Raw genomic sequence first — 24,562 nt, 5'->3', positions numbered from 1 at the left:
GCTTATAATAAACAAATGTAAGTTATCTAAATTTTATTTCCAACAGTGAAATTGAACACATACATCTGAAAGATTCTAACAATTAACAGTAGCTATGAGCTTGCGTTTACTTTTTGTTGTCATTATGCAATTAGATTTAAATTAAAAGACAATGTCTCTGCCTATAATTCTTACTTCTGCTCCTTGGGGAGTAAAATATGCTTCCTTTTCTCTGCATATATTGCTTTCTGTAAGTCCACCTAGTAGAAGCATCACTTACATACCTGCTAATTGCCTATGTGATTGAAATGTATTTACAGCTAAGTTCCTTAAAACATTTAAATAGCAAATTTAGAAATAAATAGGACTGTTAAGATAAAATATGCTGCCTTAATTCTAGATAATGAACTTCTAATAGCCTTAAGTATTATACATGGTTTTTGAACAGGAAGTGAAATCAGTATTATCGCCCAGTCCCACACCTGGTAATAAAGTATTGGTTAGTGCAAACTACCTTAGAAGGTCATATAGTTTAGTGAAAAAGCTAAAGATTGGTGCACGGTTCAGCTGTTATTTCTGTGCTTTAAATGTGCTTGTTGAAACAGTCCAAAATCTCCTTTCCATCACTGCCCTGTAAGTTCGAAGTCCATATACTCAAGGTCCACAGCAAACTGCGTTCCTGCTACTTTAACTCCCTAACTCAGGAGCTAAGCTGCAGTTAAGCAAAAAACTAAGTCTATTGAAGATATTTCCACAAGAGGCAATAAAGCATGGTAGCTAAGAATTGGGGTTTGGAGAAAGAAACCACTGTTTGAATCCCAGCTGTCAAGAGCTGTGATGATGTTGGACAATACTGATACATAAGTGTGAGCTTCTTCCCCTGTGAAATGGGATGGTAATGGTGCCTGTACCTCCATTGCCATGTAGTTTGAATGAGGGAATTGTCTATAGAGCTTAGCACAGTGGCTGTCACATATTAAACTCAATAAACGGTGGCTATTCTAATACTAATAGTTTACATTATTTTAACGTACACAAAAATCTTAGTAATATAAGGCCCTCTGGGGGATACACAACTCTCAATCATGTTTAGGAAAGTGGCCAGGGGAGAGAACTTAAGAGTACGCTAAAAAATCTGGAAAATACTTTTTGTACTACTATTACAAGTAAACTTTCCTAAAAAGTCAGAGGTTAAAGGGGAAAAAAAAGTATCCAAACTGTAAGCATACTAATAAGACACAAATACTAAATAGTAGACACACCATACATACTATGTGCCAGGTACCAACTTGTAACTTTCCCCTGGCAATAATGGTAGAACATCTTGTCTTAGAAATGACATTAAAATGCTTTTCTAGTTTCAAAAATACTGCCATTTTCTAAAATATTGATACTTTGGTCATGAGATCTCATAAGCCACAGGTTATGTAACCCCCATACACAATTTTAGGTAAATCCCCACTATCTGAATTTATAATTATCTCATAATATAACAACCTTGTATAAAATTTATCACTGATAGTCTTATCCCTAGAAGACATTAACCTCATTCAATTCATTCAAAGTAAAGGACAAAAATCAATGGCTAAATTATTTTATCTTACTGTAATACAGTCTGCCCTCTGGTTTGTTTATTGACTTGAGTAGACACGCTTTGAAAGTAACACAACTGTTTACTGGCTATGTGACCTTAAGTTATTTACTCAGTCTCCTCAATTATGAAATCTAGGCAATCATTATTAAACTGTCATTAATAACAGCTGCTGCTAATATCAAACATCTATCACTTTGCACAAATGCATTTTAATTCTCAGAATAAGACAGCTCCTATCATTTTAATTTATATGCACTGTCTATGAAACTGTCTAGTTTCAAAGTAACATTTGTAAAAATTTTATGAAAAACTACAGCACATGTCTAGATGCTGTTATTTGAATATTGAATAACAGATTCATATATATCTAAATATATCCATCTAACAAGTTGATACTTGAGGTGATTATGAAAATATTGTATCTTGGGCTTGAAACTAGATAGAATCTTAAGTACGGGGCCTTTTAGTGTGAGTAAAGAATATGCTTGAAAAATTAAGATTCACTGAGCACTGACTAGGTGTCATGCAGTCTTCTGAATATTGTAAACATATTTAATCTTCACAGCCTATGGAGGTAAGTAATAGTATAATCCTGATTTTACTAAAGAGTAAACAGACAAAGAGAGGGTAATTTGGCCAACGTCACTTTGCCTAGTGAGTGGTGGAACAGAAATTTGAAACCAGGCAATATGGCTTCAGAATCTATGCTCTTATCCACCCATGACTCTCTTTCGAAGAAAAGCCAAGAGGTTATTTAAAACTGAAAACCTGGAAAGTAACAAACAAATTTTATAATTTTCATTCTGTTGTGTTCAACATATTATAAATTACAAAGAAAAAATAAAAGATACACAATTTTTAATTTATGAAAATTCCTTATATTTTCCCACCAATTATTTATCAGATTGTGTTTTCAGAACTTTTACAAAGGCATCTTTTGGAACTTCAACATTGCCAACTTTCCTTAGTTTTTTCTTTCCTTCTGCTTGTCTCTTCAAAAGTTTCATTTTTCGGGTAATATCACCACCATACTGAAAAACATTTTTAAAAACTACAAGTCCAAATCACTCCACAGAAAAATAATCCTACAATTACCAAGAGACATCAATACAATTACAAAAACTTTACAATTATTATCCATGAAGTAGACACCTGCAAAGTGTCTTCCTAAGGGTAACTTCCAAAGTTACGCCCAAGCAGATCCTAATTTTACTGTCTTCTCAAAAGAATAAAGGCTTTATTTATTTATTTGTTTTTGGAAGAAGATGAAGATCCTCAAGGAAACCCAGTACAACATTATGCATGTCAAGGAAAAGTTATCCATCTCCTTACTGATTCAAGGGCTTGAAATTTTAGATTTAGCTGTAGTCTAATACAGAGACTCACATAGGCTTAAATGTGTCAGTCCCTATGCTAAGGATTTAGAAAAAGCATTTATCATTTAATTCTCATAATAATCTTTTTTTTTTTAATAGACGAAACAGCAAACTTGGCAAAGTAATGCAGGAGAGATGGATTTCAATTTCAGTTTCAACTCCCATTGTAAGACATAGTTATTGTCTTCAAAATCTGTCCTTATAAATTAAAACAATAAAACATTATCCTGATCATAACTATTATAAAAATGTTCTTAGATAGTTGCACATAAGGAAAATTTTAAAAATAAGATGGGAAAATGTGATCAAAATGAGTATGCTATTATTAAAGTCAAGCTGAAATTTACCTATTTAAAAAGAAAACATGGAGATGAGATAAAAGGTATTATAAAAACCAACAGTGGAAACCAATGTATTTATACCCCCTCTGATTCTAAACTTATAAAATAGGTATATTACAAAATAGAACACATGTAGATACGTACGCATTTTGCCAAAACATTTTTCCTATAGGCTTTCACACTGTAAACGAGAAAGTTCTGTATAAGTACATAACTTATACTATTTAAAAGTACTTATTTTCAAAATCAATCTCCCCTTCAGTAAACATATTAAGATCAGGTCACGCCTATATAAAATTGCCGTAAGCAAATAATTAGATAGCTTAAATGCTCTTGTATTTATTTTCATGTATTTGGAATAAAATAGAAAATTAATTCAACATGAATATCAACACAAACTTTGTTAAGAATAAAAAATGGTCAAGGCTTGTGGGCAGTCTTGAAGAGGTCAAATTTAAGCACGGTATGAGCTTGATTACAACAATTATAAAAGGTCATTTCCAGCTCAACCTAAAAATACTACTACTACTACCACTACCAAAAAAACTAAAAGGGTTATTATCTCATTACTAACTCTACCGAATGTGGGTCAAGAGTGACTAGGAATATAAAGAACGATATATTTTACAAAACCCATTTCAGGGAAAACAAAATAATTTTAATACAGTCATTTAAGGAGCAATAATCTATTTCTATAATGTATCTGAGAAATTTGGAGGATCAAAATTTGAAAATAGCTCCACTTTTTTGTATTCCATAAGAAGGTATAAAAGTCTTCTTTAAGGTATTCTCTACCTCAGCACATTTATGTTTGAATGATTATTTGCTAACTGTTTTAAATGGCATTTTCCTGGATGTTCCCCTATTATAAATAAACTTCACTCTGCCTAATCTCTGGGCATTTATGAAACACAAAATAACTAAAGCAAAATGGTGTTAGGAAATGAAATTCACTGCAAACAGAGGCTTACAATTTATCCCAAGACTACTGCAAACCCCTGAAGCCTAACATCATACCAGCATTCCTCTCTCACCTTTACAATTTACAACCTGACTGGCTCTGGGGAAGTGATATTAAATGCTTCAAGTAAAAATCATAATTTAGTTTTGTCTCTTGCAAGAATTACCTCCAACACCTTTTTAATTCCAGTTCCTATTAGTTTATAATCTACTTAAAGAGATAAAACCATAAAAACTTTATAGAAATTCATTAACTATGAAATTCAGTGGGGTCACTGAATAAAATAAATGGAAATAAAACTCCTCACAGCATATATATTAATAACTAAAGAATTATCACCCAAAAGTGTCGTATAAGTAATTCAAAGTAATAGTCATCACTTTAGTAGAATTAAGAGATTAATGTATCTATAAGTAGGAATAAAGTTTAGGACAATGTTAAGTTTTTTAATATTCTTTCATTTTCTATGTATATCACTGCTAAAACCAACCAGTGTTGGTTGAAAAATGAATTTCAACTCACGTTTCTCTTGCAATGATTTTGCTTCCAAGAGCAGCTTGAATTGCTATCTCAAACAGCTGCCTAGGAAGAGAATCCTTCAGACGTTCACATATGGCTTTACCAGCAGAGTATGCTTTGTCTCTGAGATAGAAAAAATGCAGTTATTCACATATCCTAAATAAGAATATTTAAAGTAGCTTTCTAGTTAATACCACTGTAAAACATTCTAGAATGTTTGTTAAACATATATCCATCCTTGTAGTTATTTTTCTGCATACATATTTATATTTAATTGTTTTTTACAGTTTGGATCATAGTGTTTATGATATATTCTACCCTTTTTTACTTAATAGACATTTTTTACATCACCAAATATTACTCTACAATATAATTTTAATGGCTTAATAGATTTATTATATGGGTGCCCCATAATTTATTTTAACCAATCCACTATTTCTTGAACATACAGGGGATTTCATTTTTCATTATTATAAAAGTTTTAATGAAAATAAAAAACTTTTTGTTCTCAATTCTAAATTTATCATAGTTTAAAAAACATTTTCTTTTACTTTGTCTCATGTGGTAAGGGAAACATTTCTTTCCATGACACTACTACTTTTGGCTATTGTAATTCTGTTCTCCTTTTAACAGTTTGGAAAGAGAAGCATGGAAAAAGAATGGAAGGAAAAACTAGTACATGGAAATTTGATTGCCTTTAATTAAGTTTTCAAAATGTAGCTGTCAAATAAAAATGAGCAACCAATAATTAAAATGAAAACGTCAAAAAGTGGGTACTTTCACATTCTGTGATTAGTTTCTATTAAACTTACTTGTGTACAACAGTTACTAGCTCTTCTACAATATTTCCATTCAGTAGAATATCCATTTTTACAAGTTCTGCAGTCTGGTAGCCTGCATCTTCGTAGTCAAAACTAACAAGGAAAAATGTCCAAGTGATAGATAAACATTATATTTCCCAAGAGATTACATTTTTTTTCTTTTCAAAATACCTTTTTTCTACCTCCTGCCATATCCCTCCCAACAGATCTAACTTTCAAACAAAATGTTACATATAAATTTCAGATGAATTGATCTACATGACCACGGTAAGGAACAAACGTCCTCATCTTTTTACATTTATGAAATTAGGTACAAAAATCAAGGGGAACATGCTCTACTAAAGGAAGGGGAAAAAACTGAAGCCAGGCTAAGAAAATGGATCACTGAAAGAAAATGTCACCTACCCAATGTTCCCTCCTAGCAGCTGGCTGGCTGTAGACAACAGTATATTCTAGTGAGTCATTCTCAGACTCATGAGTTGGGTTTCTTTCTAGTTTTCTATTACCAGTTAAATAAATGCTATGACAGTGCTAAGCAGCCATTAATAAATGAGACTTCTGGACTTCATATATGGCTCTTCAGTGTGAACCTTCACAGGGCTTTTTTGAGAATGAAATGAGTTAATACATGTAAAGCACTTGAACAGCCTAGTACATAAAAAGTGTTAAGAACAGAGCCTAGCTGAGCACAATATGCATTTAGTAAGTGTCAACTATTTCTATTAACGATATGGTCAAAGCTTAAAGTGCTAATCAAAACAGGTTTAACTTACAAAACTGATGTCTTATGAGAAAGAAAATTTCAATTATGCTTTCATGTCTTTGCAATTATGGACGAGAACATGTGTATTCCTCCTGCCTTAATTTTATTTTATTTTATTTATTTTTGCGGTACACAGGCCTCTCACTGTTGTGGCCTCTCCCGGTGCAGAGCACAGGCTCCGGACGCACAGGCTCAGCGGCCATGGCTCACGGGCCTAGCTTCTCCGCAGCATGTGGGATCGTCCCCGACCAGGGCACGAACCCGTGTCCCCTGCATCGGCAGGCAGACTCTCAACCACTGCGCCACCAGGGAAGCCCCTGCCTTAATTTTAAAACAAACCGCTGCCTAGAGTTGCAAATGTTTGGCTTCAAAAGGTTTTCAGCAGGAAGGTCACTAAGTGACACTAATACTCTCTAAAACCCGATTACTGTCTAAAGTGTTGCCAAAATCCTTTCTTTTTTCAACAAACATCATTAATCATATACTATATAAAGGTACCATGTTAAGTACTATGCAGAATAAGAGGAGATAAGACATAGACTTAGTCCCTAGACTTTCCACCTTGTTTACAGCTTTATAATTTTCTATGCTCCAAAATCTTAGACTTTCAATATTTTAGAATGTGAAACATTATCCACATGTATTTTTGAACATAAGAATTACCTTAATTTTGGAAGCTGGAATTATTTTTACATAGTTCACAATAAACCATGTTCTCTCACTTAATGTGAAATATATTTAATTTTCCAAGCTAAAAGATTTTTAAGACCACTTAACTCAAAGTCGTACCCAAATGCAAACTAGAATTCATAGACTTTTGTTAAAAGTGTTATAAACACTTAGTAATCATTCTTTTAATTATAGTAATTGTTTAACAACTTGCTGCCTCAATTCAGTTTATTTTAAATTACATTGCTACCTATTTGCTCAAGCTCTTGTCTGAAAGAAGACATAGGAAAAGAATTCGCTGACGTATTAGAAAAAATAAATTCTCAATACAAATAAAGAAGATTCCTTTGTATCAAGAGTTACGCTGACTCTCTTCACTGAAAAGCTCATTTCACAAAGTAAACTTCCAGGTCACTGTAGCATGTTCTTCAAAACGTTGGGATCTTTCTTTGAATGTTAATTTTAAGTATGAATGTACATTCATGCATGTTTTACAGATGTGAACATTCACTTTTCCATCAACTTCCCCATTATATTTTACATTTCCTTTATATCCTAGTATATGCTATCTAGTAATGTAGGATTTTAGGACACTAAGGGCACCTAGAGTTATTTGCCTTAACAAAAAATACTCCCACAATGCTATACTCTTTCTTCAGTTTTACCAGGCTGTTCCTCCATGTACTTTTATGGGATAAGATAATGGTTTTCATGATGCAGACCACTTATTCCTGAGAAGACCAAGTTACTGAAGTGTTCACAAATACAGGGGCACACCTAGCATTTTTTACAGACTAAATATGTACTTCTATTTTCCAAATGTACACAGATGCTCCTAGGATTACATAACATACAAATACATTTTAAAAGTGTCACTGAGGTCATAGTAGCTTTTTCAAATTATTATAATTTTTAATCGAAATACAGGAGTACAACTCCTCTCATGAACAGGGCACTAAAATTTTTGCCATTAAGAGAGGAGTAATAGGGGCTTCCCTGGTGACGCAGTGGTTGAGAGTCCACCTGCTGATGCAGGGGACACGGGTTTGTGCCCCGGTCCGGGAGGATTCCACATGCCGCGGAGTGGCTGGGCCCGTGAGCCACGGCCACTGAGCCTGCGCGTCCGGAGCCTGTGCTCTGCACCTGGAGAGGCCACAACAGTGAGAGGCCCACGTACCGCCAAAAAAAAAAAAAAAAAAAGAAAGGAGTAATAGTTTGATGAATCAAAGAAATTCATTCTTCCATTAAGCAAATTACAAGTACTCTGTAACACCTATAAGCTTGCTCCAAGCTTTTCTAACCTTACAGTGTGATTCTCAACCATCTTCAAGATCACTGAGATTAAATAAGTGGAGTATTAGTAAACACTTGCTGGTCAATATTTCATAAAAAATTGTCTAAGTATCAGAGTTTCCCATTAAATTTTTACCTAGCATATCCAGAAGACAGAGATTTCAAAGAATCATAAAAATCCACCACAATTTCATTCAAAGGGAAGAGATATTTAAGCATTATTCTATTTTGATCAATATACATCATATTCTTCTGAACTGCTCTTCGAGCCTGAAAAGGGAATAAAAAATGTATTGAATGATAACCTAATCAAATAATGGTTTATTTAATGGATATAGGAAGATGTCAATTATCAACTTTAAAGAATGGGCAAAACGAAGGAATATTTTTTTAATCTAGTAAAAACATCTGACCAATATTTATAATACAGGAAGAACCATTTTGTATCTCAATTACAATATATTTGCTACCAAAGCTTTTAATCCTTTGTCTTTATCAAACTACTTTGTCTTTTTTAATTATACAGTATTTCATTTAACAATAAATCAAATTAGCTACAGATAAAGTCAAAGTTCTAATTTCTTATTTTACAAATAAAAGAAATTTAGGCCCAGAGAAATTAAGTGACTAAAGTTAAAGTTTTTTGTGACAAGACAATTAAAATTCAAGTCCACTAGTCATTTGAGAGTTCTTTTCAATATATGTCAGAATATTTCAAATAACGTACTTTTTAAGGACTATGATTATATCAAATTTGTGGATTAAATCATTTATTACAATGTGGCAAGAACTAAAGCAAACTGAGGAATACCTTCCAAACAAAGGTCTCTCAAGTATTATAATTATCTTTCAAATGATACTCAATTTCAAATACTCAAAAAGGCGAAAGGAAATTATACTTTACTCAAGTTAAAAGGCCATCAAATTCCTTTCCTTTAGGCTAAAATATCAATTCAATAAACTAACACAGATGATCAAAAATTCTGGCTCTATATTTTTATTTAAAAATCAAAATACTGTAATTATATATATGTATATCTACATGTATAAATAGGTAAAATATATAAAGATACAGATCTTTATGAAAATTTCTTTTGTTAAATTCAACGTGCACTGCCAAGAGAAACAATTCAAAACCTAAGCTGGGTACCACTGTTTGAGAAGACTAAAGTTTACTTTTGTATCAAACAGTATTACATTTATACCTGGCAAAGCATCATTATTTTTCCAATATATTCATCTGGTGTGATAATGGTGCCCAAAACAATCGGCTCCAAATATTCTGTTACTTTTGACTTATCAGGGAATTGTGCAGGATTGATGATTGTAATTTCCTTTTCTCTGTATTCCTAAAAATAAGAAAAATCACCAATAGTTAAAAAGAAATCTTAATAATTACAATGTTTTAAAATTTGTTATTTATAATATATATTAGAATTTACTGTTACTGAATGTGTTGGAATAAACACAAAAGAATTCTTAAAGGTTAGAATATTATCTTAACACACTTTAGATTAAAAACTCTCCAACTGTAATCTTTAACATTAAGAACCATCATTAATATATTCTGGTTATTGACATTTACTAAAACACATTGTGTACACCACTTAGAAAAATATGATGGAAGAATACATTTTAATCTGCCCCTTATAAGGCACTGTAAGTAGTTTCCCAAGTTAATTTTGTTGGAAAATATTTACAGATGCCAGTTAATATTTGTTTAAAATGAACAGATTGCCACTTAGACTGAATAGAATATTGTCTCTACTGTTAACTTGAAATCTAAATTTCCTACCACCACGTAGGACAGAATGCTTTACTTTTCATAAGATGAATTACTTATGACCGAAATTATACTCTTAATCTTTGTGCTGAATTTTGAACAGTATTTTCAGAACTAACTCTACTTTTTACCCTTAGTAACAGACTAGTATTGATAATGTGGATGTTTTATCAGGTTAAGAAAAATACTGCATAAATTAGTTCTCAAGTAACTTCTCCATCATAAGGTAATTCAACTTTTATTACTATTAATCAAGAAATATTTAGTTTTAATAGCTATTCAGCTACTGGTGTACTAAAATATTTCTCTTGTATTCTGCACACACATACACACACACATACATTTATTGAGTTTTCCTTTGTATGCTGACTCACAACAGTACCTTTATCAATTTTGCTGATGAAAGAACAGCTTTATATGGAACAGTAGGTGTTGTCAAAATAACAGAAGCATTATATTCTTGCTCAAGTCGCTGGTTGAAAACTTCCATATGCAAAAGTCCAAGAAATCCTAACCTGGGGGAGAAAAAGCCAAACTCCAAAATGTTTATGTCCCACGGGCTGTATTTTCTTTGATGAATATACTGCTACTTTGTGGGGGAGGAGTGGAATCAAAAGAGTCATTCAGTCTATCATATCATAATTAAATGCTAACATAAATTCATTAAATAAGATAAAATCTTCCATTGGTAAAATAGCTTTAAAACTTACCCACAGAATATGAATCCACAGTGAGAAATAGGCAGACATTGTTTAGTTCATTTTACACTAATATGAACTTATCTTCAGAAATGTTAAAGAGCAATACACCATTTAAACTTTACTTTTCAATAAAAATGGAACACTACAACATAACTGAATCTTACCTCCAGCCAGCACCTAGGGCAAGGCTACTATCCCGATGAACTGTCACACTGGAATCATTTAGAGTCAGTTTTTCTATAGCACTCTTCAGGTTATTATATTCAGATTGGTCTATAGGGTACATTCCTGGGGACACAATGATTTCTAATTATCACATGTGAAACGCTGCCTAGAAAAGCTAATATGCACTGCTGCCAAGTTCAAAATTAATCGCTTAGCTTTTAAATTACTTTCTGTATTTCACTGACCAAAATACTGGTTTGCTAAGAAAACTATAAATATTAAGTTAAATCGGCTTCAAAGTATTTTGCGAGTTTCATAAACTTTGAATTTACCACTAGATTCACAAAGTGATGTTTTTGCTTTTGCAAAAAATACAGAGAAAACAAAAAAGAACCATGGGAATTAAGCCTATCAGGAAAATACATTGTGTTTATTTTAAGAAACAAAAGTGCAAGACATCCACAACCACAAATGAAATTCTATGAGCAGATAAAAAGCAGAGGTAGAAATGAAAACAAGAACTACTGATTCATCAGATTCTCTTTCACCTCAAACCCAAGTCCTCACCTCTTAAGTTCTTCAAAATCCAGATGACTGACTTTGTCTTAACAGGGGCAAGGAGAGTTAAACAACATTTATAATTCTCAATGAGAAATACAAAAGCGAGAAAACAAGGAATGGATACCCGGTACAGAGCAACCAGATGACCTTCAATCAGGTCTTCCTTTTTCAAATGTATGTAATATAATGCAGAAATAAGAGGTTCTGAAGTTATGCATACATGAGGTGACACTCTTTTCTGCCATGCCTACACTAGTATAATACAGTATTAAAGAAAGGCCAGCTAAGGGGAAGGCAGTCAGTAAATGTCCACTGATAATTAGTAATAAAAACATCCTAATTAGGAAAGTATTTCAAACACAATGACCTACTCTCTAGTGAAACAAGAAGGAAGTTCATATTACTGTGCTCTTCCAATATATCAGAGGGCTTGTTTAAAAGGTTAATTTTTAAGAAGTCCTAAAAAAATTTAGGCAATTATCTCCCACATAAAGTTTCACCATACATATGCAATTAACTGCTATGTAAATAGCACGCCCACAAAAAAAAAAATTAAGAAAAACAGAGTAACTGTTATTTTAACAGGAGTTAGGTGCTCTTTAAAATGAGTATTTCTAATAAATTTTATTTCAATTTAGAGTAAACTGGCCCTTATCCTTTGAATATGTGCGCTCCTCACCTGCAAATACCATTGGCTTCGCTGATTTAAACCCAGGCAAGGGTTCCACTGGTTGTTTATGTAAATATAATGTATCTCCTACTTGTGCTTCAGTGACATCTTTCATCCCAGCAATCAGATAGCCCACCTGTCCTGCATATCTAAATAAAATTATTATATGGAAATATTTACTGTTTTCATGTTTCATGTGCACACTCACAATCAGCTCTACTCTTCTAGGAAATGATCACACTTTCCAAACAAAACCTCATCAAACTGAAACTAAGTGCTACATATCAATTCTCAACTCTAAGAATCGTCAGCAAAAGAACATCCCATGCCTTACAATCCATTACCAAGGACCTCTGCAATACAATAAGCCTAGGGACCTTCTTAATGACTCTGCCCACCTCTGCATATTAAACAACAGTGAAACTGATAAATGCAGAAACATAAAACGCTCCTTGTAATATTTGTTTTATTAGTGAATTATATTACAAATGTCCTTTAAAAAAGAAAAGAACAATTTTAACCAAGCAAAAAAATGTGAACTCTCAACAAATCTGATTATCTGTTTGATGTGCCTCTTGCAGGAAGAGCAAATCCAAGATTTCAGAGTTGTAGCTTTTTTTTTTTTTTTTTAAAGCAAACTTCCTAAATGATAATTTCCATTTAGGATGAGGTACAAAAATCTTTACTAAAGATGCAGTAATTGTCAATATATATGCGACACAATATAGACAGACTTTGCATAGCACAGGGAATTATAGCCATTATCTTGCAATAACTCTTAATGTATAATCTATAAAAATACTGAACCATAACGCTGTATGCCTGAAACTAATATAATACTGTAAATCAACTATACTTAAATAAGAATATAGACAGATTTTAGAAATATTTGAGAAAATTACAATAGACTTTATGACTTTCAATTACCTAAAAATATGACAAAATAGTGCAGTTTTAGACATACAACATTAAACTATCAATTGTGGCCTATATAGTCACCTGGTTCATATCCTGAATTTGACAAATGATGAAACAAAGACCTTAGAAAACTATGTGCCCAAGGTAATCTATCTTAGTATCTGGGGTACTGATGGAATAGGCACTCAATAAATATTTGTTTTATAAGTGAACTCAGAACTCAGTTTTATAATGTACACTACCTTGCTAACCTCAAACGCCATAAATTCTTGTTAATCAAAGTTTTACCATGAATTCCACACTAAAGAAAACAATTATCGAATTTTCTTCACTATTTTATGTTGAAAAATCTAATTACAAAAAAATTAAATGTCAAAAATTGATACCCAGTATGGATATGGATATGGATGAGAGAATTATCTCTTCCACTGTCTCATCAAGTACATCAATGTTGGACCCAGTCTGCAACCAGAATATAAAATTAGTTGTGGCTAGTCAAAAGGAATAAAAAAATACATCAAATCCCTACTGTCCCTCACACATGAGATTCTTTTTCAAAGAGGATTCACTATGTAGTTGCATTCAATAATCAGGTTTTGTTTTTTTCCTAAGTTATCAAATTGGGATCATTCTAAGCGCACCAAGTTAAGAAAGGCTGTGACAGAAACACATACAAGTGTCTTTTAATCACTAATGCAGATTACTTACAGTTTGTGAGTTGGCTGCTCATTAGGATTCAGAACTCCTACTTCGTTAACTTCATACGTCTTTTGAGTATGCGCAGATACAATTTTATCTCCTTTGGAAACCACTCCATCAAATAATGCTACATTGGCAATCACACCCCTATACTGGTCAAAGGTGGAGTCAAATACCAAAGCTCTCAAGGGATTTTTGCGATGCACTTTAGGACTATTAAAAATAAGTAAAGAACAAACACTAATAAATTAAATTTAAATAATAAATTAAAATCTTAATATAACACCTTTTTAACTCAAATATTATGCTTAATTTATTCTAGTACAGTTGATTAACTGACAGCTAAAATAAAAGGACGTTTCTATAAGGTATAATGCCTATATTAGTTTTAATTCGACCTCAAGTTTTAAATACATTTTAAATGACTGTTTTTAAATTACTTATGAAACTGATTAAATATATTTGTTCAGGATTAAGAAAAAACAATAATTACCAATGTATTCAAGTCTATTGCAATAATTGTTAAGAGATCTCTATCATCCTTTTTTCTTTTATTTTTCTATACTGTATTTGCCTTCTATATGTTACTAAAAATAAATTAAAAATTTATTCTCACTGACTGCAAAGAGTACATTTGCCATAGCTACTAAGCTAAAATAGCAGATCAAACTGATGGACCTTGTACTGTTAAACAAATAGTATAAAAAGAGCAAAATACATACGGGGGTATTCTTTTGATGACTGCCTGAAGAACACTTTCAACATTCGTTCCAAGTTTAGCAGAAATCTAAAAATATGTATGTGAAACAAACACTGAATAAGTTAAGACTTCACTTTTCTATCCTTGTGACTGAGCTTTATAATTAGAAGGGAAAAAGAACTCTAAAATTTATCAATTTGCTTGAAGAACTTGGTAAAAGGAAGCACAAAGCATATAACATATCAACAACTGCCCTTCCATTACAGTTAGGTGATTCTCTGGTATTAAATTACAAAAGCATTCTGATTATGGTATTGAAAGAACAGTGGACTAAGAGTTCAAAAAAATCTGGGTTATTATCATCACTCCACATGTAATAAATGACTTCAAACAATACACATTTCTTTAAGCTTCAAATTCTTCATCTGATAAATGAACTGATTTTTCATATTTTACCTAAACCTCAAGGTTGCTGTGTGAATAAGCAGTATTTGTGGATATCATACAGGTAACTGTAGGGCATATTATTACTATTGTTCTCACACTGAAAATACAGGTCAAAAGACTCAAAACACATGTGCATTTGACTCACCTTTGTCATTACCAGTAATTGAACTTATCTCTGAAATCTTTATTTCAAACCCAATTCCATGAATACTTCCTCTTACCCTTTAAAGTCCCTCTAGATCAGAGTTTCTCAACTCGACACTAAGGACATTTTGGGCTGGATAATTCTTTGTTTGGGGGGCTGTTCTATGAACTGTAAGATGCTTAACAGTATCCATGGATTCTCATCTACCCACAAGATGCCAGTAGCATCCATCCCCCAGTGTGACAACAAAAAAGGACTTCAGACATTGCCAAATGTTTCCTAGGGGCAAAACTACCCCCTAATGAGAACCCTGCTTTAGACTCTAGTACATTCTTTGCAACAATCCTTTAAGATCACAACCTCTAATCCACTGAATAGGCTACTTTTTATTTTCATTATCCATTCACCCCCCTGCCTCTTTTCACAGCTGAGACTCCAAGGGTCAACTGTTTGTGATCACTCTGTTTAACTACTTTTTATTCTCTATCCTAAGCAGTTGGTAAAACCTCAACTGTGACTGCATCCAACTATGTGCCTTTTCTATGCCTATAATCAGAGCAGCTTAACATTGCTGGAGAAAAGTCAAGTAACTGGTCTGGCTGGTTTCTGTAAGTTCATGACCACAGATCTCAATGTGCAGTCAACATTTCCTGGTCGTCCCAGGACACATCCCTTACTAAATTCACATTGTCGCTCATTAAGATAATTCACACCACCTTCCTTTTCAATCTACACATTTTCCCTATGGCCAATTCACTCTCAGATACGGTTGCCTCTTACTTCATTTAAGGAAACAGAAAACATCAAAAACTCCTTTACCCAAACAAACAAATCCATCTGCACCTGTATACACAACCTCTTTGCCTTCTCTCTTGTTACAATCTATATTCTCACCTCTCTGAAAACTCAATCCTTGCATCCTCCTCTTCTGAATCCTACTCTCTAATACTTCTCAAATTCTTACTCAAAACCCCCTACAAATTGATAATAATGTAGTGTAGTCTGGCTTCTAGGACCTCTTTTTCTACCTACACTTCCTCCCTAGGAAACGGCATCCATTTCTGTGGCCTCAATACTATATACATGCTAGAGACTTTTAAATATCTTCGACTCAGCCCTCTCCACAAATGCCAGAATTGTAGATTTATGCAATATCTCTACTTGGATGTCTAACAGACATTTCAAACCCACTATGTCCAAAACAGAGCTTTTCATTTTCCCACTATGTCTGTTCCTCCCCGAGTCCTCTGCATATTAACAAATACCAGTATTCAACCAGTTGCTCAAATCCCAACCCTCCTTGATTCTTTATTTCACTTCCTTACACGTAACACACCAGCAAAATCTACAGTATCCACAAAATACACATCAAATTTGCCCACTTCTTCAACATCAGCAGCACATACTTAGCCACCACCACTTTGCACCTGGGCTACTACTACAAGCTGGTTTCCCCATATCTCCTCTTACCCTTTTTTAATCCATTCTCTATAAGGCAACCTGAATGATCAGCTTATTTTCCTCTCTTGCTTTAAAATTCTTTCATTATCTTAAAAATTTTAAACCCTTTAGCACAGCAAGAGTCCCAGAATGACTTGATTCCCACCTAACCTACAAAGCCGTTTCATCTAACTTGACTTCTTTCTGTTCCTTAAACATGCCAAACCTTGCCAAACATGCCAAGCCTTTACACTTGCTCCTTCCTCTTCCAGAAATGCATTTCTCCCAACTCTTCATTTCTTCAAGTCTCAGTTCATCAGAGAAGAATTCCCTAAGTTACTCTGCATCACAGCTCCTCTCTGAGAAAAAGACTTTTTTCATTGTTAAGTATGGTAATTCCACCTGGAACAATACACTCCGTTAATGTATTTCCTTGATAACATATGTCTCATTCAATAATTACTATACTTACTTCTCTTTTTACTTATTCAGTGAGTGCCTCCCCAAGCAGAATATAAACACGAGACAGAGGTCTTGCCTGTACTGTTCACTGCTATTATCCCTAGCTGGCACACACCAAATTAAGTATATGAATGAATTTGGTAAATATTTATTAAAATCTGAACAGTTAATTATACTTCAATATAACATAATCCAAGTCATGATACCATAATTTCAGAACTGCCTTACAATGAGGTCCCTCTTCATAATAAAAACCATTAAATTCTACGTATATATCCAAGAAAAAAAATTATTTCTTTTTCTCGTTATTATCAAGTTTATATAATCATCCAATGTGTTAAAATTAAAAAAAAACTCACTTCATCAACTGAAACTTGCTTTTTCAAAACTCAAACAAGATTGAAAGTGGAAGCTAAACATTGTATTACTGCACTGACAGACTTACTACACAAGCATGTAGCACAGCACAGTTCAGTGATGGCTATTTAACACCCAAAGCACCATTTAAAAGGTAAATTTAAAAATTCAAATTTAAAATAGTATCAACTTTGATATAAATAAAATCTATTTCCAAGAATGATATGTACATATGCCTTGAAATTAGTCTGACCCTGCTCTTCAAAGAGAATATTTCCATAGAGGCAAAATGGCATACAAGAAATAATACTATAAAGAGTTGCAGGAGGCCTACATTTTAGTCCTGGCACATTAGCTAACTAGGTCTATAACCTTAAGAAAGTGATAAAATCTTTGACTCTTAGTCTTTTCAACTGTATCATAAGAGTAATTTCTATCTGTCCTAACCATATAATAGGGATTTTTGGCAAAGATCAAATGAAATATCAGTAAAAAGAACTTTGTAGAACTGTAAGATAATAATATACTTAGGCCAATTACCTGAGATTTTTGAAAGTAAAACCAAGTCTTCTAAAAAAAAAAGAGTATTTTACCTTAATACATTCATCACTTGGAATATCAAACACCTTTTCAATTTGTTTTTCAACGCTTTCAGGATCAGCATTCTGCAGATCTATCTTAAAAAGAAAAATTCATTATGTCTTAATATAATTAAATTAAAATGTATTATTTATTAGTGGTATTTGGAGATAGATAAAAGCATACCTGCTTTTAAGCTAACTGACCCCTTTATGATTTTATTTTCAAAAGTATTAAAATAAGAATAATCTAGAAAAAGGCAATATAATTTTAACAAGCATGGCCACTGAAAATAGGCAGACAGCAGAGCAAGCATGAAACTGAGGCAGTTAGCTATTCAAGGCAGAAGAGTTCAGTAACACCATGTAAACCGATTTTATAAGTTAGATATAACTTATAAAAACAAACTGTCTTACCTATAAGCAACCTTGCTTCTTTTAAACCTAACTTCAATATCAAAAAATAAAACTGAATGGCATGCAGATTTTTAATTAAGACTCTTAATTTATTAATTTTAAAATATAAAAGTAAGCTTTATCAACACTGCTCAATTTAGCACTTAACTGTTAAGTGTCCTGTGTTACACTATTTCATCCTAGTTCATAAGGTCCTTTTCTTTTCCTTTATATGGTTTAGTCCAACACTATTGTGCCTGCCCTGCCCTTTACTACAGAAACAGCCCCCCATCACTCCATGTAAGTCAGGGAGACCATCTTCTCAACTACATGCCAGGGTATAGTAGCTTGAGCTGCAATTTTATCATATGCAATTCAAAGAAATAAATCCCACCAATATACAACTGACCCTTGAATAACAAGAGTTTCAACAGCACAGGTCCACTTGTGTGCAGATTTTTTTTCAATAAATATGTAAAAATACACTTGTAGAACATCATGTGCAAGACTTGTATTGAGTGGATAGCCTATCCCTAGCAAAGGCATAAGATGAGTGATATTTAACATAAAATTAATAATGTGTTGGTTTTCTTACTGTTTTATAACTTTGCTTTCAAAGAATTACATTACCATACAGTATGCCTCTCATAACTGGAGAAACTGCATATCAGCCTATAATTATATATAAGCATATTTTTTTAAAATGTAGCAATGTTTCCAATACTGTTATAAACGTGACTGTAATACTGTATGCCATAAAAACTTTATAAGGATTCATTCATTAGTGTATATGCTAGGTTTCCATGAAGCAATCACATACAGTATCATACCATAAAGCAATCGTATTTCTGCTTCATTATCAATGTGTGAATCATTATACCTGCAAATGAATATGAAGTTCTTTTTCACATTATGTTTTAATTTTTTGATGTCTGGTGTCAGTAATACATATAACATCTACGGTGTTTTGTATCACCTAAGACAATATTGATGTAAGTACTGAGAGATGATTCACCTTATAAACAGATGACATAAACTTAGGGTATTGATAAATAGAGTACTGTAAATATATTTTCTCCTCCTTATGATTTTCTTAGCATTTTATTTTCTTTAGCTTACTTTATTGTAAGAATATAGTATACAATACATATAACTACATATAACATACAAAGTATGCATTAAGAGACTGTTTAAGCTACTGGTAAGGCTTTGGTCAACAGTAGGCCATTAGTAGTTAAGTTTGTGGGGAGTCAAAAGTTACACGCAGATTTTTGACTTTTCCTTTATATAGTTTACAAAGTAAAATAATAAATAGCACTGTTGTGCTAACAAATTACCTTGTTTATGACTGGAATTACCGATAGCTGTGCTTCAAAAGCAAGAAAGAAGTTTGCTACAGTTTGGGCTTGAATACCCTGGAAATAACAAGACACAAGACACTAAGATGATCATTCCACCATTTATGGCAAAAGTTGTAATTCAAGACCATTCCACACATCCTCATCAAAAGCAAAGGTACAAGGCAAACTATGGTATCTATACTTCCATGCATCTGGATCATTCCCTGTGAAAATTTCTTTCAGTTCATGAAATGTTTTTTAGAGGGCACTGTATTAGGCTTTGGAGACAAAGTAGTACAACACAGATCCTTAAAGACCTCTAAGCCTCACAAAGGACTCTTGTGACACATTTTGTAAAGCCCAGTATATGTATGTAAGGTAGAGACTGACTCTCCCTGACAGGCTCAGGGAAGATTTAACACAACAACAAAAAAATCTTTGGGTTTTGAATGAAGAGTCTGTGAGAAACTGAAACATATCAAAAGCTTACTTTAAATAGTATATCATAGCTCTTATATTCTCATCTCAATATGTTATTATGGTTATATTTATACCAGAGAACTTGGTAATGTTATTGACATGTTTCTTTAAACCTAACACTTCCCAAATTATTACCTTAAAAACACCCCAAATGACCTCAAAAATAAAGATTTATTTTCAAGTTCTGCTAAAAAATTGAAACCTCAGATTAAGAACTGCTTAAAATTGAGGGTTTTTTGGCAGGATGTATATATAACATGACATACTTCAAAAATCTCTTGAACAATTTCTCTTAACATTTTTGAAAGAATGAACTAGTCAACTTCACAGACAACTTTAGTGTAATAAAACTTCAAATTAACAGGACCAAAACATAACTTTAAGTAATAAAATAAATCTTATTTTCTTCAAACACAAAAATTCTATTTCCCAAAGCATTTTAAGGAAAACCCTGGAACAACCAAGTAGCATATCACATCATATAAAATTAAAGTACCTACCTCATTTGCATCCACCACAAGTAAAACACCCTGGCAAGCTGAGAGTGACCTGGATACTTCATAACTAAAATCAACATGGCCCTGAGAAACAAAAAATATTAATGCCTCTAAGTGTTGGAGTTTAAATGTTTCTTAGGGAGGGGCACTATGGTAAATATATTGACTCCACTGGATAAAAAGTTAATAGGTTTCTTTTTTAGCCTGTGCTTGTGAAACAACTGACACTAACATAAGAACACTGAGAAAACAAAAAGCAAAGTGAGGTGTTTAATGTTCAGTTCAAAACCTGAAAAAAGGATTTGTTTGCAGTATTAATACAAGGCTGACTTTAACAATAGAGAAAAAAATTGATATTAAATTTACCGGTGTATCGATGAGATTTAAAAGGTACTGCTTTCCTTCATAATCATAGAAGAGAGACGCTGTCTGTGCTTTAACAGTGATTCCTCTTTCTCGTTCCACTTGCAATTTATCAAGAACTTGTTTATTATTTTTTGTTTTATCAATTGCCCCTATAAATACAAATGTTTATTGATATTTCTGAGCTTTTAAAAAGAGACAATACTGCATATACAATTAAAACCAAACTTTTAAAAAGCATGGTAAAATTATCAATTATTCATTGCCATTAATTAGGTATAGAATATAAAATGAAAATACCTGTTAGTTCCAGGAGCCTGTCTGCTAAAGTACTTTTGCCATGATCCACATGTGCAATGATACTGAAATTTCGAGTGTTTTCAACAGAGAATCTAGACATATCAATTTTTTCCTAGAAAGGGGAAAGACATATTACATTTATGAGTATAAATTGTGCACAATATGAAACAAGTATACTAAATTAAAGAATGTTCTTTTAGTCTTCTTAGAACAATTTCATTTATAGCATTTATATTGTTTATATTATTCCTCTGACAGTAAAGAGACATATGGCTAAAGTCGTATTACAAGCAATGGATTACAACAGGACCATCAAAAACATTGGTTTCACTGTCAAAGGTGACCATATAGCTAAATAAAAGTCTCATAAGTGATTTCCATCACTCGAGGGCCAATGAGGAACTGAATGTACTTTCATGAATGGAGAACACAAGATACGTAGAACTCCTCTACAGTCTTAGAGCAGCGGTCCCCAACCTTTTTCGAACCAGGGACCGGTTTCATGGAAGACAATTGTTCCATGGATGGGGGGCAGGGGGAGGTTCAGGCAGCCATGCGAGTGATGGGGAGCGATGCGGGGCGGCAGATGAAGCTTCCCCCCTGCTGGACCTCACCTCCTGCTGTGCGGCCCGGTTCCTAACAGGCCTCAGACCAATGCTACCACTGCCTTGGAGCACCTGGTCTAACAAAATCTCTTGAAACAAAAAAGCTACAGAGAAGCTGAAAGAATAAAAGGAAAAGTTTTCGCCCCCATCACATATTTAATCAACAGTCTACTTAAAAATCTGTGCTCCTAGTAGAGCCTTCAGAAGTTTAATTTAGATGATTTTGTTATTTGACAACTTCTTTGGAGAGATAGAAGGAAAAAATATGACCACATCAGGAAAAAAAGCCTCTTTTTTTATCACTTTAATTCTTAAAATATTTTGAAAAGTTAACTTCTGTTTTTAGTTGCATACACCTTTACTGTTTTACTGAGACTCACTGTAAATTGCTAAAAACTGGTATTTAAGTAGATGTCAGTTTTTTGTACTCAAAACATTTCATTTTTCCAAATTTTTATCTCCTAACCAGCAAAAAAAAAAGTGAAATTACAATGAAATACACAACTCTCATGAGCTTAAGTTTCCTTTTTTTTGTAAGTGCTCCAATACAAGGCGCACAATAAGAGTGCAACTACACCTGAAAGGAATTCTGCAAAACAACTAAACCTGATTTGTTTGCCCCGTGGATTTCCCACCCCCACCATTCAATTCAAAAGATATACAGTCCTGCACCATTTTTAAGATCTGGGAATTGCAACATAAATCCATTTTACATTCCACAGGCATTTTAGAAAAGGGTAAAACCGAATAATTATAGTCTTTTTTATCCGCAGTTACTCACAACTTGCATTCAGTTACTTTACTGCCTAAACTGTTATCTCTTCACAGTTATCAGACAGTACAGTTTTTAAGAGTCGCTGGAGCCCCACCTCCTCCAACCACAGGCATAGTCAGAACTGCACAAGCCTGCTCGGGCTGAGGCTAAACGAAATAATAAAACAAACAGAAGCTAAGGCATACCCAGCACTCCTTACAGTCTAGGTACTGGGCTAAAAGGTCTGTGCCTTACACCGCGCAAGCCTCACAAACAGCCATTCGGAGTTTTATGAGCATCTCATTCAACAACGTTAGAAACAGTCACAGGAAGGTCAGGTAACTTGCCCAAGTCCCATGGCTAAAAAGTTGCACGAAAATGGAACGAGCAGCTTCCCCAGTAGGCTTTTAAAATTAAATACATGCTGAGACCAGCACCTCGCATAAACAATAAAAGACTTCTGATATCACCAATGAGGAAAGTTAGGGCGTGACTTGCCCAAGGTCATACTGGTGAGCAATGGAGTCAGAAACCCGAGCGGAGCCCGCGCCCTTCTCAGAAGCGCAGCCTGCGTTCACAGGTAGTCCTAGGAAGGCCGACACATTCCCAAATTCCCAAATTACTTATAAGTAATTTAATATGGATGTTGGTGTATAATTTTTATCTTCATAAAATGGGCGAAGGCATTAGGATTAGAAGTGTTTAAACTGAAAAAGTATCCAAACCCAACAAGTACAACAGTAGCAAAATAAGCCCCCTCCCAAGTTTTAAAACTTGGCTGACAAGAAACTCAGAGGCGGTCACCTTGCGGTCCGCAGAGCTGTAGCTCCTGCCCGGAGTCTTGGACTCGGCTGCAGCTCCCTGGGTCGGCGCGGGGCGAGGCCCGGGCAGCCCCCGACGCGCCGCCCGGGTGGCCCAAGCCGCCAGCGCGCGTCTGCGCCAGCAGCCCTGACCCGCAAGCGTCCACATCCCCCCGCGCAACAGAATCGTCAGGAGAGGGTCCCGAGACGCGACGGCGCCATCACCCCCGGCTCCGTTTCCTCCAAGACGCCCCCGCTAGGAGCTGAAAGACAGGATTCAAACACGCTTTCGGAAGCAGGGAGGAAGACTTAAACTGCGAACCACGGCCCAACTGCAGGCCCCGGCAGGACGCCCAAGACGCTCGGCGACTCGCTGACGTCCGGACGTCGCATGACGTCTTGACGTCAGCGTGCCTCCGCGCGGAGCTCTAAGGAGGTCACGTGAGGGAAGCTCTCGCGGGCAGTGTTAGCAGTTCTCTTAGCGAAACCTTGGGGGTTAACCTACCAAGTGGTAAAGTACGAGAGTAACTTTTAAAATCTGGAAGCTGAGGTGTATTCTCCATGTTATCTGCGGTATCGCTAGTATTGAAGTGCATCCGAATGGAAACGGGCAGTAAAATTTATTGCAATAATGTATCCTAGGAAAGTTTGGGCCAGAAGTGAAGGAGGAAAAAAATTACATCCTGAAAGCCCTGTCTCTATCACCTTCGGGTTACCACTTCAACAGTGTTTACCTTGTGGGGCAAGCAGAGCTCTAAGGTGGAGGATAATGATAAGAGATAATGAGACCTGTATACCACATCTAGTGTCTGTCTCCCACTATCTCCCGTGGGCTTTTATGCAATATCCAGGGTCTGGTACAGAAGAAAAGCAGCAGCTGTGTTGAGTTTACCATTGTACTGTTTCTAGTTTTTTCTTGGGACTACTGTAAAACAATACTTGATACATCACTAATTGCTACTGTCATCTTACAGAATGAACTTAATAGCCACCTTGAAATGTATTGAACACAATCGTTTCTAATAATTCATATAAGTTAGTGTTGCCCAAATTTCAGTAATTTTAATATTATCCTCGATTTTCAC

The 24,562-nt window shown here is 34.2% G+C and overlaps 1 protein-coding gene across 3 annotated transcripts; it reads right to left on the bottom strand.

The window, feature by feature from the left end:
* Positions 1–118: 118 nt before the first annotated feature.
* Positions 119–23,855, bottom strand: GUF1 (GTP binding elongation factor GUF1). Of its 3 annotated transcripts, XM_079919660.1 has the most exons (17): positions 23,482–23,855; positions 21,319–21,430; positions 21,022–21,170; positions 20,659–20,739; positions 19,676–19,753; positions 17,958–18,041; positions 14,536–14,600; positions 13,823–14,026; positions 12,206–12,345; positions 10,965–11,088; positions 10,482–10,614; positions 9,522–9,665; positions 8,453–8,586; positions 5,583–5,684; positions 4,774–4,893; positions 3,435–3,471; positions 119–2,604 (listed from the first exon to the last, which is right to left on the bottom strand). In XM_079919660.1, the coding sequence occupies exons 1-17, from the start codon at positions 23,644–23,646 to the stop codon at positions 2,467–2,469; spliced, it is 2,010 nt and encodes a 669-aa protein (XP_079775786.1). In that variant the 5' UTR covers positions 23,647–23,855; the 3' UTR covers positions 119–2,466. The 3 variants fall into 3 exon arrangements, with proteins under 3 accessions (XP_079775786.1, XP_079775787.1, XP_079775788.1); XM_079919661.1 differs by lacking the exon at positions 3,435–3,471; XM_079919662.1 differs by lacking the exons at positions 119–2,604; positions 3,435–3,471; positions 4,774–4,893 and having other exon boundaries at positions 5,638–8,166.
* Between the last annotated feature and the right edge of the window lie 707 nt (positions 23,856–24,562).

The sequence above is a fragment of the Stenella coeruleoalba genome, assembly GCF_951394435.1.
Source record: "Stenella coeruleoalba genome assembly, chromosome: 4".
NCBI lineage: Eukaryota > Metazoa > Chordata > Mammalia > Artiodactyla > Delphinidae > Stenella > Stenella coeruleoalba.
The sequence above is the reverse complement of the archived record's forward strand: the minus strand, read 5'-3'. Positions and strand labels throughout refer to the sequence as shown.